Source organism: Pogoniulus pusillus, chromosome 8 (genome assembly GCF_015220805.1).
Source record: "Pogoniulus pusillus isolate bPogPus1 chromosome 8, bPogPus1.pri, whole genome shotgun sequence".
NCBI lineage: Eukaryota > Metazoa > Chordata > Aves > Piciformes > Lybiidae > Pogoniulus > Pogoniulus pusillus.
The window spans coordinates 3,011,601-3,031,941 of NC_087271.1; the positions used below are offsets into that span (position 1 = coordinate 3,011,601).

At 42.3% G+C, this 20,341-nt stretch overlaps 1 protein-coding gene across 19 annotated transcripts in view; it reads left to right on the top strand.

The window, feature by feature from the left end:
- Positions 1 to 20,341, top strand: part of NFIA (nuclear factor I A) — a 422,658-nt gene that overhangs the window by 342,993 nt on the left and 59,324 nt on the right. For 8 of the 19 annotated variants that reach the window (XM_064147011.1, XM_064147013.1, XM_064147002.1 and 5 more), the window contains 3 exons: positions 7,479 to 7,565; positions 8,664 to 8,702; positions 17,528 to 17,656. The exons of 4 other annotated variants lie outside the window; for them this stretch is intronic. In XM_064147011.1, the coding sequence (XP_064003081.1) occupies positions 7,479 to 7,565; positions 8,664 to 8,702; positions 17,528 to 17,656 (255 nt within the window). The remainder of the gene's footprint in view (positions 1 to 7,478; positions 7,566 to 8,663; positions 8,703 to 17,527; positions 17,657 to 20,341) is intronic. 7 more of the 19 variants (XM_064147005.1, XM_064147018.1, XM_064147010.1 and 4 more) reach the window with 4 other exon arrangements.

Sequence of the window (20,341 nt, forward strand, 5' to 3'; positions counted from 1 at the left end):
GTGAAATCTGTAAGCTTCCTTGGTACTGGGACAGAAGCAGACACGTTTTTCAGAGGTAAGCTCTGAAGGACAGAAGCACCCTCTGTTTGAATATGACTGTGTTTGCCCCTCTGACTTGGAGTCTGTCAAACACAAATCTTTGTCAGCTCCAGGCACATTTCTGATGCAGTTCTCCTTGAAGATCATCTGATAGTGCAGCATGGGACTGTCTAACTGCAAAATGAGACAAAACACATTGAAAGTGTTGTACCTGTCTTCCAAAAGTTGAACTAGTTTTCTTGTCTGCTTCTGGGACCAATTCAGGATGTTGACTTGGATCTATAAACTCTTCTATAGATTAGATCTTGGTTAGGAAATGGGCTGCATTCCTTTCATGTGCTGTCTTAGCAGTTGAGATCAGCAGACTTGCTTTTTCTAATGTGTTTGGGAAGCAGAAGCAATATTTTATCTCCCGTGGTATGCTGCTGGTACAGAAATGTTCAGGCTTCAGAACACAGGAGAAGTCTTCATCACCTGTGTAGGCAGTCATGGGAAAGGACCCACTGCACAGACTGCACTGAACTCTGGGGTGCTTTGGGTTTTGGGTTTGTTTTGTTTGGGGTTTTTTTGGAGGCAGCTGGAAAATATTAGTAGTCTTCGGAGCCAATATACAGTACATAGTGAGAGCCAGTAAATGATGCATGTTACTGCAAATTCCTCTGCACCTCTGCATTTTGTAAACCAGATAACTCAAATACTCACCTAGCCAGTTCAGCTCCCCAGGGGACCCCCATTTCCAGGCAGAGGACAAACCAAAAACGCAGGCGAGGACACAAATTAGCCAAATGGAATGGCTAAGTGGTTGAAACAAATGGTTTTAGGATCACTGAGTAGGGACCATGACCTCTTTTTGCTTCAGTCAAGGCAACTGTGAAACTTTGTGAAGGAAGCTCACCGCAAAACAGATGCTGGGCTATCTTAGGTAAATAAATTACCAAAAAATAATAATAAAAAACTCCCCTACACATTTTACAAAGCACAGCTGTGTAAATATTGCATGAGACAGGGGAGAGGGGGAGAGATGTAACATACACCCTTTTTTTCTATGCAGAAGTTCTGCTCTCAGCACTGTTTATTAACATTCCCGGTACAGCCATCGCTCCACTGCGTGGCACACAGTGAGGCTACTGTACTGTCTGCACACATTTTGATCTTTGTTTTAGAAGGGAAAAACAGGCTTTATTTTAAAGGAGATACCTTCACCCAAAGGTAAAATGTGCTGTGAGAGGTGTTGAGGGACAGAGAAGATGGTACAGCACCAGGAAGCAGACCAGATTATACCTCTTTTTCATCTCCTTTCCCACACTGTGCACCACACTGACTCTGGATGTTCCCCTGGTTCTGCACCACGTGAGAAACAATTCTGAGAACTTAATTCTGTTGAGCTGGATTTTTTTTTTGCAGTTTTCCTATTTCTCAGCTGTCAGCTACAGCACATTCCAGCCTACAAAAACTCTGGATCTGCCCCCAGAGAGCAAAAAATGGCTCTTACAGCCTGACCGAAGGCTCATCTAGCCCAGTGTGCCATCTTTGAGGAGAGCTGGTAGTGGACACCTAGGGAAAGACTGCAACAACTGGACAGGCATCTAGTGATGTTTTTCAGAGCACAGCCTCATAGATTTTGGCAGCAGACAGCTTGGTTTCATGAGTCAAAGGCTCTGTTTACATCTTTGTGTTTGACAGCCTTCTGTGGACTTTTCTTCTGGAGATGTGCTCAGTTGTTTTTTATCCCATTCTTTATTTCAACCTCTACATCATTCCATGCAGCCAAGTTCCAGGTTTACTCAGTGCCACTCCTTCTGTCTGTTGCCGGATCATTTTGCTTGATGCTCCTTTGTGGCTGCCTTTTTTCTCCTTTTCTTTTCTGCTAGAAGTAGTGAATAAATCATTCCCTGGTTACTTTCTTTCAAGTTAAGTGCTGCCCCAACACTTTGACCGCAGCAGTCAGTGAGCATAGGAAAGCAGAGAAATCTGTCTCGCAGCCTCTTAGCTCAGGTAACAATTTGGCTGAGTGGCTGCAAAGCCATCCTATACCTGCAGGAATGTGTATGTGCTGTGATAGCAGCTATGTTGTTCACCCGAAGTGAGCAGCCTGTAACCTTGACCCATAACCCGAGAGCTCACAGCATGAGAGCAGTGCTACCCCATACAGCTGAGTGGCTCTAATCAGGACGCTGCAGCCTAAATAAAGGATGCTAGTTAAATTCTAGTAGTTCTCTTTCACTTTTCAGCTTTACAGAGACTTAAAGTGAGCACCACATCTTTATCTAGCATGTGCACTGGCTACAGTCTTATTCTGGTTTCTTGCTCAAGGGAGAACAGGTAACCCACAGCACCCTCCACTTGCCCAGCCTACAGCCCTAGTGAGATCATCCTTTCTTCTATTCTCTCACATCAATGGTTGCTGCTATTTTTAGGGTGATACACACCAAAAGGCATAACATAAGAGATCCTGTTGCTAAAATTAGCTGGAAAATTATAGGCTGTTTTACTGTGTTGTGCAGAGTCTTCATTTGCCTCACTGGGATGTGCGTGTGGATTTTTGAACCCCCAAAAGCCAAGAAAGGGAGACATAGTCCTCATGTCTTGAAAGGAGTGGGGCCACTTTATATCAGCAAGGGCCAGAGACAAGGGCTTAAGTTCCATGTTTAGTAGAGAAGTAGATCTTAATTTTCAAAGTAAGGATTTCCAGCCAATGAGATCTGAAAAACAGAAATGTATGGACTTTCTTTGCACTTAGGGTAAGGTCCCCTTTTATTGCAGCAGGTTTATCTCCAGGAGTATTATCTGTGATGCAGCACAATAATGTACTACCTTGCTCTGAGCGGGAGAGAGCACTTTGGATGGAGTCCAGATTTAACCCTGTCGTAGGACTTGCTTTTACTGTTAACCAAAATAACAGCAAATGAAAGTGAAGCGTCACCCTGAGTCTTCTTTTGAACTTGCCCAGCCTTGGGTATGAGGTGCCCCTTTGAAGCAAAGAGCTGTGGTCATTGCCACTTGTTTATGACTCCTTTGCATCACTCTCCCCATTCAGTCCTTACAACCTACATCTTTTTTTCTTTCCATTCCTTGAGTGAAAACTGCTTGGCCAGACCTAATCTGAACATGCTGTGCAAGGAGCTGCTTCTGATTGTCAAAGTGAAGCTGTGACATCAAATTGATTCCTGGAGAGAGTCCTTTCATCCAGGTGGAATTGCAAATTCTGGCCATTTGGAGATGTTAAAAATTAAAAGAGCCCCAAACCAGCTGTATTTCTTATGCAAATCCTTAACCAAATGGGAACTTCTAAGTATTAAATAAATTGTTTGCCCTCTGTTTTTAAATTGCCATCTAAGAAACCAAGTAATGGGGAGGGGGTAAATGACAGGTTTTAAGAGGGCAAAGCAGCCTTACAAACATCTCTTCTCCCATGTTCCTTCAACTGTTGTGCTATTGTGATTTTTTTTTTTTCTTTTCAGTGCTATTTCTCTTGCTTTTGCCAAGAAAGGTTGGACCAGATGATCCTTGGGGTCCCTTCCAACCTGTTATTCTGTGATTTTCTACTTCTGCAGGATTTTTCTCTTTAATGCTATGTGGAAAACCCTCAACAAAACCTGACACTTAATGCAGAGTAAACAGCGGCAGTGACTGAATAGAAACCTGATGTCAAATATGCAACTAGCCTGGGAAAGTGAAAATCCATTGCTTTCTCATCTCTTTCAGTTGTTGCCTTCTTAAGTGTATTATTCATAAAATTAGTAATTTTAAAATGCAGGGAAACATTATTTTGATATTCATAGTGTCACTTTAAAAAGGGAGGAAAAAAAAAAAGGTTAAAAATCGATTTGCTGGCCTCTTGGGGAAATGCTGTAATGTTTTTGGCTGTCTCCTACTTTCTGCTGCCAGCTAAAAGTACCATCTGGCTTGTTTAGGGCCTTTTTCCATATCAGGTGCTTCCAAAATTCTCCCCAACCAGAGGATTGTTTCGTTGGGTTGCTTTGCCTGCTGAGGCATGTGTCCTGGGCTGGGAATCCTACTGCTTCTGTTCCCTGCCATCTTGCTGACGGTGGTGTGTGTATGTTTGGGCACAGCTCTTGCTGCCTCTCTCCCGAGGACATTTGCATCATTGTCAGCTGCACATATTAAATTGATATGCAGGGCTCAGAACCACGTATCCCCTCTTTTGTCCCTTTGTTTGTGCAATTGTTGTGGGTTTAATTCTTCTTTTGACACCTGGAATATCACAAAGCTGCTGATAATCTGCTGGCTACTGAGGGAAATGACACTGATAGAAGGATAATGTGTGTCAGACTTATATCTAGATAATTGCAGACACACCCCAAACCCTCACAGCTCAGGGAATGAATATCCTAAATCCATTATTAATTTGGAGAGCCCTATGTGGCAGTTGGCTGCGGTGTCATCTTCTTGCTGCAAGAGTCACTCGCCAGGGATTTTAGAAGACGGTTTGGGTTAATTCTGCGCTGCTGTGTCGAGTTGTGCCTAACAGGAGTCATTTTGGGTAGGTTCCTGCTGCCATTTCATGGCAGCGTGAGGAGCTGTAACAAAATGGGGCTGATGTCCTACCTCCTCACCGAAGGAAGCTTCCCATGTGCCTTCTCCTGCACAGGCGTATGACGCCAAGAAGAGGAGAACTGATGCACGATACGTGGTACCAGTTGACAGTGACACCTCCTCCTCAGGATTCTTTGTTTTTCAAATTTCCTGGTTTACTTAAATATAAATCTGCCCCTCAAAGGATTTATGAGTAGATTTGAAGTATTGTAGTTGCTAAGGATAGACTTCTGATGCGATCATACGGAAAGAAACAGATACTGCCGTGAGCTGTCTTGTCCTATTTCTGAAATGATCTGTGCCATACACTGCTGACTTTCCCTGTCCATCCATTAAAAAGTGAATTACCAAGAGTGCTGAGACAAACAGATAGCAGTTTAACCTTGTTAGTAAGTATCAGGTAGCTGATACATACTGCTAGAACCTTACATCACAGCCTTTCTCTTCAATATAGGTTTATGGAATTACCTTGTTACTATATAAACTGTCTTTGCTCTCTACATTCTTCCAGAGGTTTATTGTTCTCTGTATGTTGGCGCAGAGCATGACTCTGAAGAGCCAGTTCGTGGTGTGGTGCATTTTAAAGGCTTGGGATATAGCCATATCTATTTTTCAGCAAAGGAATGAAAGCTTTTTTTCTTCTTTCTTTTTTTTTTTTCCCCCCTAAGGTATTAAAAGTTTCAAAAGATGTGCTGAAATGAAAAGGAAATAATAACTAAAGACTGGATGGGAAGTAGTGCCTCAGAGTACTGACTTTGTTTGCTTGTTTCCCCCCCCCCCCCCCCCCCCCCCCAAAGTACTCATATTTTAAGTGCAAGTTAGTATTTTAAATCCAACAAACCTGTTTTGTGAACAAATGAGACTTGAACTATATCACACATTATTCATCTAATTTTTTTTGCGTGTGAGTGCAATAAAATTTTTACAAGCTGCAATTGCATTCTTTTAATAGAGAGAAAACTATGCAGAATATGTTGCTTAGAGTATTAGATAAGCTACAGTCTGTTAATCAAATATTTTCATGATATGAGGGCAGTTGAGAAAACAGTACAATTTTTGCTAATGGCACTGGTAAGTAAACGGATCTATCATTACATTGTCATGAAAAGTGACATTGAGCAGAAACACCCTGCCAATCCCTCGAAGATAAGTATTTAATGTAATTAGACAGACACTGTCTCCTTTGTTGAACGTAGCATTAATCACCCAGAGGAGTCCAACTTTATATGAAATGGCTTTTTCTGATATGTCTTTGTATTAGAAAGCTTCTTACATGGTTTTTCACGGTGGTGTATTTGAAGAAGTGACTGCTATATAGCTATATGGTTTTCCTCATGACATACCTTGCTGTTCCGTGTCCCATAATATTATTGTTATTAAGCAGTCTTACATCCTATAGCCATAGCTTGTTCCTCAGCCCAGAAAACCTGCGTGCATTTGGAGCCGAACCTCTTTGAAAACAGTTAATGCCTTCAACTTAATGAAACCAAAAAGAAACAACAAATAGCTTCCATTATGCTCTTCACTTCTTCCTCTCTGGTGTCAGCTCAGGTTCATTGTCATGGCATAAGCAAAATGTTTCTTGCTTCAAATAGTAGCTCATAATATCACACACACAAAAAGAGGGGAAAAAGGAGACCTTTTCCCTGAAAACCTCATTGTTAAATTGATGAAAAATGTTGCCCCCTTCCAGAATTCATTGGCACTGCATTCCCCCCCCCCCTTCCCAATTTTCTTTTTCCCCTTTCCTTCTCTGTTGCTTGTAATCTGTGCTGTGAAACGCTGTCTGGTTCTGAACTGGTCTCCACTCGAGTCGGTGCACAGCTGTGTCTTCCCACCTTCTCAGTGGCGCAGAGGGCTTTGAAGGGGAAGAATAGGGTTTAGTCAGAGATGACAGCAGACTTCACCGAGCAACAGGTGGAGGTCAAGTCGCTTTATTTGTTGGGATGAACAGAGTGCAGAGATGAAAAATCTTTGCCATAATAAGGTTTAGGAAGAAAATGCTGACTAGTCTAAGCTTTGATTCCAGCTGACAGATCCTTTTCTAGTGTTCATTACTTGATTTCACAGTTCAGGCAATTTTAAGAGGCTTAAAATTATATTTCTGCTCTCCTCTATAAAACTTTTTTCGATCACTTTCTAATTTTTGCTTTAAGTAAAGTTATAGGGGACTCCCTAATATATCACTCCTGCCTTGAGACTCTCACCAAGTCAATATGCCATCAAAAATGTAAGGATAAGCTCTTTCTTTTTTTTTTTTTTGTTTTGTTTCCCCAGACCTCTGCTTTTACTGAATGTTTTTATAAATGAAGCAAAGATTTCCCATGTAGACACCGATTCACTTAGAAAACTAAAGCTTCAGAACAACTCCCCAGAAAAGTGGATAGTAAAATAAAGCAGGAAGCTCAAGGAGCTGCTGTTGCTGTCTGGGCATATAGGTTTTTATGTTCCTGGGAGCAGCAGTAATGAAGCTCAGCCACCCCAGCGTGCTAAGTTTCAATCACCAAGTGCCGGTGAGCCATGCTCCATCCTGAAAGGGACTCACAGCAAGACCCCGGAGAATCAGAGCAGAACGTCCTGACATTGTGTGGCAGTGCTGGGACTGCAGTGACCTGTCGGCATCGTTGCATGTCAATGCAGCATCACAAAGAGATTTCAGAGGGCTGAGCCGCGAGGGTGCTGCTAGGTTAGCCTCCTGTCCTTCCCCTGTGCCAGCTCCTGGGAGGGGAATGTAGGTGTTTCTCCTTTCCCACCCTTTTTCTTCCACCACCACCACCACCTGCTTCCTACCTGCTGGAGTGGGCAGAACAGGAGTATCTTTAGCCATTTGCTAAAATCATCCCCCTCAGACTTTCTATTACTTCTGCATTCATTCTTTGCAGGAAGAGGAAACTCACTGGTCAAACCCTTGGACACCAGAATAGTTGCATGCAGTTTCCCAGGGAGCCAGATAGCTCTAAAGCTTCCCAGTGAGTGACAGTTTCTCTCTTCTATTCTTCTGAAACATGTGTTTTACACATATACTGAAAAATGTTAATATCAATTTGCAGCCAGAGTCTTGCTCTCTCTTTTTTTTTTTTTAATCAAATCTCCCAAAGTATATTCACTTAGAGCACCTCAGCACACATGTCACTTGTTTTTTTACGGAGGAAAAAGTGTTGGATGCTCTTACGCACGTAACATCATTGGGCTTGAAAGCTGTTAGCTCGCTCAGAGTTAGTGGCAAGAACACTGGACTTGCCAGCACCAAACTGTGAAACCTTTTTGTGTGACTGGTAGAAATCTCATGGGGGTAGAAAGCCAAAAAAAACCCATGGGGTTGGGGGGAGAGGGGTGGGTGGGGAGGGAGGAGGGAGGGGATGTAAATCTATGCATTTGCATTTGAGTATCTTTACTACTACGATTTCAACTCTGTCCTACAAGTCCTTGACTCACAAATCGTTGGAGGCTGGGAGAGTATTTTGAAGAGTTAGCACTGTATGCTTTCCCTGGTCTTTTTGACTCTTTTCTAGGCATCCCTTAGTTACCCCTGCCAGAGTGAGGATACTGGGCTAGGTGGATCCCTGTAATCTGATTTGGCATGGCTGTTTTTCTGTGTTCCTACGCTCATGAGATCAAGTTATGTAGGATTATTTCGTAATGCCAGAGCAGCAGTTTCTGAGGTTCGACAAAGCTACCTAGCAAAGTGTCTAATAAAAAGAAAAACCCTGTCCCATACTGTAGCTTTCTTGGTCCAGTGAAGCAGCATCCTCATGCATACAAATCCTGTAAAGTTGCTTCTGATAGCTCCCTCTGTCCCTTTGTTTCAGTAAGCTAAAGTGCCATTTTCCTTTTCACAGCCTAATTGAACCTAAACGCCTCCCTTTTTCCCCCCCCCGCAATGTGGAGTTTTGCTAATTTTTACTATTTGCTCCTAAGTCTTCCCTTAAGCAAACTGAAAAGCTTCTTCCCCTTTATTACTTCACTGGGCCAAGATTTCACACAGTATCCTGCTTGCTACAAAATATGATAGTGTTCTCTCTCACCTTGTTTCTTTTTTCTTCTTTTACTTTCTTTTATAAAATCAGGATATCTAAGAAACCCCGACCACCGCGGAGCACTACATGGTGGGTGTGCTTATTCAAACAATGCCAATGCTCTTGTTCTGGGTGCATAGACATTTTGTGTTGGATTGGGGGGGGAGGTACCAGGTTGTCCCTCTTCGCGTGGGTTCTCTGGTGTCTAGGAAGGAGGGAGCTTGTGCTGAGCGCTTTGCCGGAGCGATAGCACTGGAAGGAGCACTTAAATGTTACCTCTGCCTTTCCATGCCTGTTCTGGTGGAACTTGCAGAGACGTTTCCCCTACGAGCCCATTGCCTCTCTGTCAGATGTGTTTTTAAATTGCTCAGTAGATGAGAGAGGTGTTGGGCAGATCATGCAAGCAGACCTGCGGGCAGCCTGGTCATACACAGCTCCTCTGGAACCGCTGCCAACACCAAACTGCTGTGCTCTGCCTTCTCTGTGATGGGAACATTTCCTTTCTTCCAGGGGAATTCTTTGTTCCTCCCAGAATCCTAAAGCCACTGGGAAAGCAGAAAAATGAGGCTGGTTTCAGCTATCTGATCTCACCTGCCTGAGAGCTGATCTGTTGGGAAGCAGTTGCTGCATGGGAGCTGCCAAACCTTCCCCAGGTCACCAGTGCCATTCCAGCAGGCGCTCACCAGCGTGCAACTGGCAATGGACACTTTCCAGTGAAAGAGCACAGCAGCTGTAGGTCAGCTACAAATTATTTCTTGTGTCACGGGGAAATGAGATGACTGCTCAGTCCTGTGGCTCCCCAAGCTCGGCAATCATCTGGTGAAAATACCAGGAACCACTGGATAGCACTACATAACAGCTCCATGAGCACACTCTTGACCTGTCAAATTATAAACCCATTCCACTTTGGTAGGATGCACACGAATTCAGTTTGCAACTCTTCCTTTTCTTCGGAGCAATGTCTACCACCTCAAATTGTGCAGAAATCAGGTGACTTTGCAGTCCATGGTAAATTACCTGAGCTATTTTCAATCCTGACCGCAGCTCTTTTATTAATTAAAGCATATGTTCGATGGCAGCGGAGACCGATTAAGACTTCAAACCCAATATTAATGCCAAACTTAGTCTCGTCATCGTAAAAGTCATTTAGAAACATTACCTTGCAGTAACTGAGGTCACAGGTTGAAAAAATCTCCATATTTACCCATCTCCCACCTCATGCCTTCGGCGTTCAGCAGAGATCATTGTTATATATAGCTTGGGTGGTCAGTGATCTCTTGATGACATGCAAATAATAAGCAAATGATTTTTTTTTTGGAGGGGGGAGGGAAAAAACACCCAATAAAAATCCAGAAAAGTTGACTCCATCCTCTTTAGTTACTAAAATTCCCTTTAGTATCGCTTGCAATTTAGCATCCATATGCATCTCAGGAAGATATAGTTGAAACATAAATCTATTCTGGGTCTTTTACTTGCAAAAATATCATACCTCAGCTATAATCATATGCAAAGACTTTTTAGAGGGCTTTGTAAATGCCATCCAAATTTATGATGGCATTTTTTGCCTTAGAGCTATAGATGTTCCCTCCCCAAAGCACCCACATAAAGGTATATTCTCCTATGGATGGCTGCAGTTTGGCCCAGCCTCCTCTATCTGATCTGCTAAGTATGCTGAAAAACTCTCAGATAACATTTGAAATGAAACAAATGCAGTCATGAATTTTAGATGAGATGTCTAAAGACATCATTAGAAAGGGGTGTGTGTGTCTGTATTCTTATTAAGTCTTTATATATTTGTACAATGCAAAAAATGATCCTGAAAATAACATCAAATCACAGGGAAAAGTAAACTCTTACCTTGCTCTTTATCCCACTTCTCATTAAGGCTTTTAAATGAGAATCTTGTTAAATTATATTTGGAAGAAATGGGTAATAAGTTTAGCACTGGTTTATTACTTATTGAAAGAACCACTTGGGTGACAAAGAGGCATGGAAGGCTGACTTAAGAGATCTAAACCAATCCAGATGATGCTGTAAACATAGATACAAAGAGAGAAGGTAATGAACATGGCAGCAAACCAGGGCAGGCAGACTTCAATGGGGGAGTTTAAAATAATGGTGAATGCTGCAGTGCTTGGTTTCAGATTGTGCAGGCAAGATTTTCCCTGCTATTTCTCCTCTGTAAATGAAGCACTACTCATCTACAGAGCAGAAATGGCAACCTTCTTTTCCCTAAGTGACATCAGAATTTTGATTCTAACTCAAAATTATCATTTTTGGCTAAAAACTGCTGAGGAGTCCAAAAGCATTTACAACCTAAAGCCACTGAATCCATTTAATGCGCCTTTGGCACCTCTCTTTCTCTCAGCCCTTTCTGAACATTCTGGTCCTCATTTGAATCAATCTCTTTTTATTAAGTTCTTTGGCTCATTTACTTGTACGTGCATTTGCTTTATTTTATTTGGAACATTCCTTTTGTAGTGTCTTGAAAAAGAGTTGTGACATTTCTTTTGGATAGCTTCTTAAGTATCTGGCAGTCACCTATGATATGATGTTGATGGGTACGGATAGATTAGCTCTGTTTTCCTGATGATCTGTCAGATGTCGAGTTTTGAGGTTGTGTGTGTTGGTGATGCATATGCAGTAGTTTGATAAGTGGATAGAGGGGAAGCTTTCATTTTTTTTTTCCCCTGCTGCAAAATCACAGTTTATTAAGCTGGATGTAGTCCTGTGAAGCAAGGTACTCACTGGCAGGTAGTTAATCAGCGATGATGGTAACTCAGAATGCGACCAGGAGAGCAAGCATCCATTCAGAACGTAGAAACTAAAGAGCACTTCATTAGGATGAGTGAATTTCCATCTGCGTTGTGTTTTGTGTATACTGGAGCAACTAATACAGCAAACTGATGGATGGCAGTTAGTGTGATCGTATCTCAGCTGATGACAAATAAAGTTTGCTCAGCACTAAGGAGAACAGACTTGCCATGACTGACAGTGTAGCCATCAAAATTTCGAGAAGCCTGAAATTAAGAATTTCCTGGGGGTGAAGGAGAAAAACACATAAAAGCAGCTGATCAGCATTTCTATTGATACTGATTTCAGTGAGATTGCTGGAACAATTTGCACAGAAGGATGAAAATTCCTTGCAAAATTCTTCCCACATATCAGAGGTTGTTGGTTTGGGTTTGTTTGGTTTTTTTCTTTCAATAGCCAACTTTGTTTTTTTTCTGCATCATCTGTTTGTTCTGCATGTGGTTGAATTCATGGTCCACCTGGTACTATCTGAGCTTCTGTGAGTCCTTCTTAGAGCGTCCCTTGAGAATGAAGTTCTTGACCATATTTCATTCATAGTTTTTGTTATGAAATCTCCATCAAGAGTCTAGTGGCAGACAGCTACTGGGAATATTGGGGTAATTATACAAAGTCACCTTTGGAGACGAACGTTAGCTGGTCTACCACTGTGGCTGTCCTGAGGTGGAGTTGCTGTTTAGATGTGTGTGGTTGGAATCATGTTAGTACTTCAAGAAGTGAAATTGCATGGACATACAGAGAGAGATACATAAACAGCTGTAGATTTGGAGAGGAGGGGGCTTGCTCTCCTCTTACACTGCTGTGGCTCCATTCCCTCCATCAGAGTTAACCCTGATTTCGGTACTTCGGTTGCTAAGGAGCAAAGGTGTGTGGAAAATAGGTTCATAGTGATTTATTTGTTCTGGGAAAGACTTGTGCATTCGATTCTCACACATCATTTTCTGGTCCATATAAATATATATATCAGCCTCATTCATGACAATCTGAAGATCTTTAGCTGTACTCAAGGAAGACTCTTATGCGGTGCGTTTCTAGTACTGGCAAACATAAGGAGGTAGAGGAATTAAAACCATCCCAATGCTCCAGTGCCCCTTAGAAGATGAGGAACATGAAGTATCCCTGTGCGTTCCCTGATTAAACTTGGGCTGGAGGTTTGCGAAGTGCAGAGTTTTGGAAGAGTCTTGCTGCGGGACTTCAACATCCGTGCAATGGCTCCAGTAACCAGAGTCTCTCAAGGACAAGGACCCCATTTACGCTTGCATTATTGCATTGAGCAGGAGGGTGTGATGCATGATGTGGAATGAACAAAATAACTCGTGTGTTTAGGGAAATGCCAAATTAATGAAAATTCAGAAAGCTCTAATGTTGAAAAGGCACCCAAATTCCTTGATAGAAATATAATGCTGCTAACAGTTTCAAGATTATTGTCGTCTGAATTTTCTGCTTATTGTGTACTGCAATTAAAATTCCTTTCAGCTGAAAAACCCATGTCAAATTAATATTTCCTTTTGGGGAAAAAAAACACAAAACAAAACAAAACAAAAAAGACTGAAGTACACATCTTGTTCCATTTAGCACCATCATGGTCTTTGATCTGCTTCCCTCTGTCCAGTGGAGGAAAAAAAAATAACATGAATCCAATTTAATGGGAGCAAGGCTAAGACCATATATGTTTGGCATACATCTCCTTCTGGAATCACATGAACACGAGTACAGTAATTTAAAGTAACACACCCACTCAGACTTCCATCTGTGTTTTATGCCACAAATCCCTTTATTTTCTTTTTTATTTAGCAATTAACTTTTCCCCCATTTTTTTTCCCTGTAGTTAAAAGCTGCCATAAGATGAAAATAGGCAAAGTCTGATTTTCTTCTCTTGCACTCTAAATAACATTCAGAGGAGACTCAGATCTGAATTATGGAATTTGTGTTTCCTGGAAGTGCCAGGTGTGGCTGTGATTTGGACAACAGTCCTATACAGTCTAACCACAGAGTGGTTAGAAACACTTTTAAACCCCACCTGGGTTACCCAGCCGTTGTGTTCTGGCTGTTCTTGTTTATTCCTTGCTCGGAGCAGATGGATAGAAAGAGGCAGGGAATGGGGAGGATCTTTGGCTCCATTCCCTATTCACCGGCCAGCACAGCTGAGACTGGTTGGGGGAGATTGTAATTTGTTGCTGCCCTGCACCAGAGAGGAGACAGAGGAGAGCAGAGACTCGGAGGTGTCCTCATGAGTTGGCACTACCCGTTCCTTGGGGCCAGGTGAGGAGCTGAAATCTGGTCTCGAGCACAGTGCTCCCCAATATCTGTTAGCTCTTGGGAACAATGCTGAGGAAAGCCATGCAAGGCAGCAGCATCCCTTTTCATCCAGTTTTAACTTTTTAATTTCCTGCATTCCTGAGCAACACAGGAGGGGAAGCTGCAAACTGGGGGCCGCTAAATGTGTTAAAACTCATTAGGTGTGAAAGAGAAGACCTTTAAAACTAGCCAAGAGTCTCAAACATGGGTGCCAAAAATTAAACACCTAATTCCACGTTTAGTCACCTATCTTAGTCCCCTGCATCCCAGTTGTTCCTATTTGTAGGTGGCCTGATTTTCATCAGGCAGTGGGCACCTACAAAGCTAACTCAAAGGCTGAGCCCACTTACCTGAGAGTGAAACTTGTAGCACTGGATCCCAGATTTTCTGGGTGATTAAAGCAGAGTTCCCTCGCTCTCAGCTCCTGTAAGGAGCGTCGCTAGAATAACCAGCATTGTAACATATGGCTTAGCAAGGGGGGAAAGAAGAAAGCAAGTATTAGAAATGGATGGACTAAAGAATACGCAGGATATATCAGGCACATTAACCAAACATATGGTGCTAAATGAGAGAGTTTTTTTTAAATTGGAAAAAAAAAAAAATTGACATTCCTGGCAGTCTCAAGGATAATGTGACATGGCTGTGATAAATTTAGAAGAATGGGACGTATTTTGGCTTGTTCTTGGAAACCTTTTTTCTTGCATGCCGACTGTATTTCTTCTTTTATTAACCCATTCAAAGAATGTTTGAATTTTGCTGCTAGAGCACCATGCTAGCGCAACATAGAATGTGAATGATGCTAATTGCTTTGCACTGCCTAACTTTCTGTCATACCCTCCCCTCTTAAAGGACAAAACACGCTTTGGAAATGAGCTGGCAAGCTCATCTTATTCTTTCTCTTGGTCAATATTAAGTGATGTAATTAAGCTCCTGTTTGCATATTCTTCTGAACTAGGAAGCAGCCATATTGGGGTTTTTCCTCCCTGAGATCTGATGGATATGATCACTCAAAATAAAATGTGTCATTGCAGACCTCAAACAAAATAAAAACATTAGGTAGAGGTAGGCTGTTCCAAACCAACACATTGCAGAATACTCTGAAACAACAACAGCGACCAAAGTAGCCACAATAATGGCAATCAGAATGATGATAACAAATCAATGTAAGTAGGAACCAATTATCAGTGCTTCAATTTGTCTTTCTGCTCATTTTTACAACATAGTGTTGCATTCAAATCTCTGTTTTCACATGGATCCATCTGCCTCGACCATATAAAACCCATCCCCTTAGGAACGTGATGCTGCTCATCATTGCCATAGTGCAAGCTCATTCATCAGCTTTGCTGTAGCCCCTCAAGTTCCAGTGTCTGGACATGAGCAGATAAACTTGCTACAGCCTTAAACCATATTTTACCATTCTTTCCACCCCTTCCCTGGGCCATGCTTTAGATAAGTCAAGCACAGGGGTGAAAGAACAGCTTCTTGACTCTCTCAGAAGCTTTATGATGTTTCCTGTAACCCTGCAGCTGGGGCATATGGGGAAAGCATAGTGTTCCTGAGCCAGCTAAACCATGTCCTGCGTAGGTTTGGAGATCTCACTCCTTCCAGGACCAAAATAGCTTGCCCAGGGTGCAGGTACTCATGTCCACTTCAGAGTCTCTGCTCGTGGCCCTCACAGCCATGGGCTGTGTGCTGGGCTTTGTGCCTCCACACAAGAGTACTGCCCAACCTTTAGAGGTAGAGCAGTTCACAGCAGGCATACTTTACTGCCCTAGTCTCCATGCATAAATAGTCACTTGTCCTGTCTGTGATACCTTGCACTTAGGGGGATAGAGCCTGCTGCATTTAAACCATCCTAGGGAGGAAACTGAGCCCCTTCCACAGCCCAGCATGGAGATGTACTCATTGCCTTGCTGCCAGCAGCATTGTCCTTCTACCCTTCCCCAAACACAAATGCTGCCACTGACCCTTGACTTTGTGTTTAGAGCTTGTGGATGATGCTAATTCAGTGCTTTCATCCTCAGTTTCTCTACCATAAGAAAGTTTGGGTCCACAGAACCATTACTTCTTTAGGGTATCCTTGTCCTGAATATGGACACTCAAAGAGAGCAATAATTAAGCTGCTTCCCAGCATTCCCTTTGAGGAGACATGCAGCAGGCTGCACTGGAATATTCCATTCAAATGCCTTAGTTCAGTCTCCTTTTGTCTCTTACCCCCAGAACTGAACAAACTTTTTCCTTTTTGACTCCAAAGTCCTTAAGACCAACAAGAATAAAACCCTGCCCAGTATTTTTTCTCTTGCACAATAGTCAGTTCTACACTTTTACTTTTAAAAGATGAAGCAGTAACCTTTCTTGCTAAGAGGAAAAAGCCAACACAAGAGCAAACCCTTACAGCAGTTTTGAGAAAGCAAGCTGCAAGTACAACACTGAAACTCTAACCACTCCCTTCCTTTATTTAACTTTCTGAAACATAAACTGCAAAACCTCACTGAAACCATTAAGACCCCAGCAGTGCAGCATATAAAGTACAAGAAGGCTCCTGCATATTACAATCAACTTCCCAGGGACTATAAAACTAGTGTTATTAAATATAAAGTTAATAATGTTGTCCAGAGATAATATTATCCAGGCCTCTCTCTTTACTTTTTAACAATTAAATTCCATTAAAAAAACAGAGAGTTGTAAATAAGGTTGAATGACTTTGCTAGTGGAAGCTCAGCTTCTGCACTATTTGATGGTTTGCTTTTGCACCTGAAACCTCAACTATCCTGCACCTTTGTTTTGCTGTATCCCTACGGAGATGCAAAACGTCTGAGGTACTCTCTATACTGGATATTATGTGCAGGTAATCAGAATGCCTCTAGAACTATAAAAATACAGAGAATAATAAAGACACACATAGATATTCTTCATCTGCATGCTGTAATATTCTTTTAACCGGGCATAAATCACATGCAGAAGAGGCTTGGATGCTAAGAGCCCATTGCAATATATTCAGCCCGCTAATTTCTTTGGTGTTATGGGCTTGATGTGATCTATCACCAGGAGCTGTTCTCCTGGTGTCTAAGAAACTAGTCACATTACCATTGCACTACTTCTTCCTGTCCACAGGAGAGGTTTCACCCAATGGCAACTTAGCTCTGGCTTTTCATTGGAAGCCTTTGATATAGTTCAAGGGCATAATAACAACTCTGAAATAATTCCTAATACCAAGACACAAATACCATTCACCCTTTAAAAACAAAGGGGAAAAAAGAAAAAGAAGAATTAAAACAAAAGGGAACCACACAAACATATTACTTTCAAATACCTTTGAAGTCAGTGTAAGGAGAGGCAAAGTTTGAACTCGGAAAACTTCAATCTCAAGTTGTGCCTTGAGTCGTGCAGCACATTTTAAAGACCCATTTGCAATAATCTACCCAAGCAGTGAGTGAAAGACAGAACTCATAAAAAGCCTGTAAAAATCCAAATGCTCCAGCTATTACAGGTTTCTAAAAATAAAGCAGAGTAGGTTTCAGTAGCAATAATAAGCTGCATCTTATCCATATTTCAGACTTAAAAGAAAGATATGGCTGCCTTTTAGTTCTCATTGCTCAGAGCAAACCATGGCTGCTCTTGCCTCAAAAACAAAAAGAAAAGAAAAAAGACCACAAATAAAAAGTGAGCTTCCAGCTCGCTGTTGTACTCCATTTCATTTGTCCTTTAAGTTTATCTAGCTGCTTCTGCACCCACTTTCACAATGCATAGGCTGTCGTTCCATGACCTAGCATTATTAAATTGCACTTATCAATCATTCTTGCCAGGAATGCCATCGCCTACTACATTAAAGAAGTCAGAGAAGTCTGGTTTCAGCAGTCCCTCGCCTTCGCAGACCTCCTCCCTTGGAACGGCTTTCACACAGCACCATCGACCTGTCATTACAGGACCCAGAGGTGAGGCTTAACCCAAGAGCCCCCAGGCAGCTTAAACGTTAGCCACGGCACTCAGTCTCCATCCCAGAGCCTTGACATGGAAAAGTCCTCACCACGCGTGGCCCACCCAGGGACAGGCTGTGCTTCAGAAGCTGATCACCCAGAGCTTGTAGTTGTCAAGACCTGAGTTTGGTTTTGCTAGGCTGGGCTGTTCGGTTGAACTCCTGATGACCATTCAACAGTGCCTACGGTGGAGATGCTGGTTTCTGGGAGCTTCAGGTTTTATCTGATGAGGGTGGGGAAAGGTACAGAATGTGTTTCAGAGTGTCTTCTGCTTGTGTCCATCCGTAAGGTAGACTGAGTCTTGCTACTTGAGACAAGTATCCATCACTCACTTCTGAACCACGCCTGTCTTCCAGCACTGTGGCTTTGTTTCTGCCGGTCATTTAGGGCTCGTGTTGTTGGTATTAGTGTGCTGAAGAGCCACCTTGTTAGAGGACTTCCTTTGAAGTTGGTTCCTGCAAAGCTTTGGCTGGTTTTCTTCACAGTAGCCTTCTGTCTTCCCAAGTAAAAGAGATGTCCTCTGGGTCTAGAGATGCGCTTATACATTGTTGTTAGAAAGAGGCATTTGCATTTAACCTAGAAAACTAAATGCAGTGCTCAGCTCACGTTTGAAAAGGAGCTCACTTGGGCATAGTAGCACACAGGCATGAATGGACTTCTTAAGAACCTCTTTGGAAGACACAAAAATAGGAATGAATGGTTGTGACACGTTTTTCTGCTACGAGATTTTGTCACATTTGGAGGAGATTATTAAGGCATTGGTGGAATGGTGAAGCATAAAAAGGCACATTAGCAATTTGTCCTAGAAGTTGTTTGGCAATGTCTGTTTGGCGTTGGTGTGATTTTACTGAGGGCAGCACAAACCAGGAGGAGCCTCTTTGTCTGCACAATCCAGGTGGTGCGGAGTGAAGAAGTGGATGGAATTGCACTGAGTTGAAGCAAGGTCAGAACTGCACTGCACTGCACTGCACTGCGTGGGGTTTGGTGCTTTGTTAAATCTACTTATTGCAGTTTGATACCTTGTGGTTAGTCCCATAAAAATTATTTATTGCCCTTAGACACACACCTAGATCCTCAGAAGGTATTTAGGCATCTTTAAGCTCTACACAGATCTCCCTTGAAATTTGGATCTGAGCTATCTGGCAAATATATCTTCTTTTAAAAGCTCTGATAATTGGTGATATAAGTGTGAATAATGTGAATGTTCCATTACCATTATTTTCAGTGCACATCAGCTGACTCTGAATTTCTGTCTTCTGGAAGTTCAGCCTTTTAGGTTTGAGTTGTTGATTGATTACTTAATAGGCCTTTCTGTATTCAGCTGTGTTTTACCTCACACTTACTTTTTAAGATCATTGAATGCTTTCCTCTGCCCCTGTTTAGACCCCTCTCTGTTTGGGATTTTTGTGTGGTTGAGAAAGGAAATATATCACTGGTGATGTCTTATTTCAATCTCATCTACAGTCTGTTTTAACAAGACTTTTTCCCTACACTGGGGAGTATCCATCAGCTGTGTGAGAACACTCAAAGACAGCCAGAATTGCAAATGCAGTGATTACAGTTCCAAAATTTCTGTTTGTTTAGAAGATGTCTTTACCAACTCTGTGAAGAAGTAACACAGCTTCTGATCAGCACGGTTCCTAACAAGTTAAGCAAAAACTGTTCTTCGGCAACATCGTTTCAAAGCCTCTTTCTATTTTATGCTTGTTCACAAACAAAGCCTTGCAGACTTCCAGGAAAAATCCCTCTGAATCCATCCATGGGTGATTTAAGTGTCATCATCCTGGAAAAATCTTGTTCCAGGCTTCGTTCTTTGTTCTTTTTGAACATTCCTCTTCAGTATTCTTCTTCCACAGCACACTGGCTGTGCTTGTTTCTCTCCTACAACAATCGCTGTTAGCAAAGGGCAATACGCTGGGATGGATTAGTTCCTGCAAATCCAGCTTTGTTCTTTATCTCATTCCCTCCAGTGTACTTTAGGACAGTAAGCAGAAGGGAGAAGCTTTTCAGGTATCAAACGTGGCAACATAAAGAATATACTGCAATCGTGTAAGAGGATATCATCTTTAAGCCAAGTGTGTCCACCATGAGTAACTGCAGAAGCCATAGGTGGAACACAGTGCAGACATGTTGCGCTGTCTTTGGGTACAGAGGCATTATGTAGATAGTCAATGGCAGGTCGTTCTGAGTGGGCTTCAAGAAGAATAAGAGCAGAACTTACTCCTTGGTCTGTAGAGGCATTTCAGAGAAAGTCATGAGTAAGTAGGTCTCCATCAGAGTGAGCTCCTCAGTCAACTTCAACAACAAGAAGGTTCAATCTCATTCTGATGTTCGTATGTGCAAGTTTATCACTTGGATGTGTCTGTGAGATGCATTTGTAAAGCACAAGCAAAGCAGACAGCAGCAAAGAAGCTGCAGACTATTCATGGCAGGTGTTGTCATTGACAACCAGCCATTTATGCCTCCTCAGGAATATTCCTGAATCGTTGTCATGCTTCCAAACAGTCCTCAAAACACAGTGCGTGTCTTACGCTGGGGTATCCCAGGATACTGGGTGCCCTTCCCAGTGATCCCCACGAAGAGTCATCTCGGACACAAAACTTGCTTGGAAGAGGAGTTGATCCTCGAGAGGGTTTTTTTAGC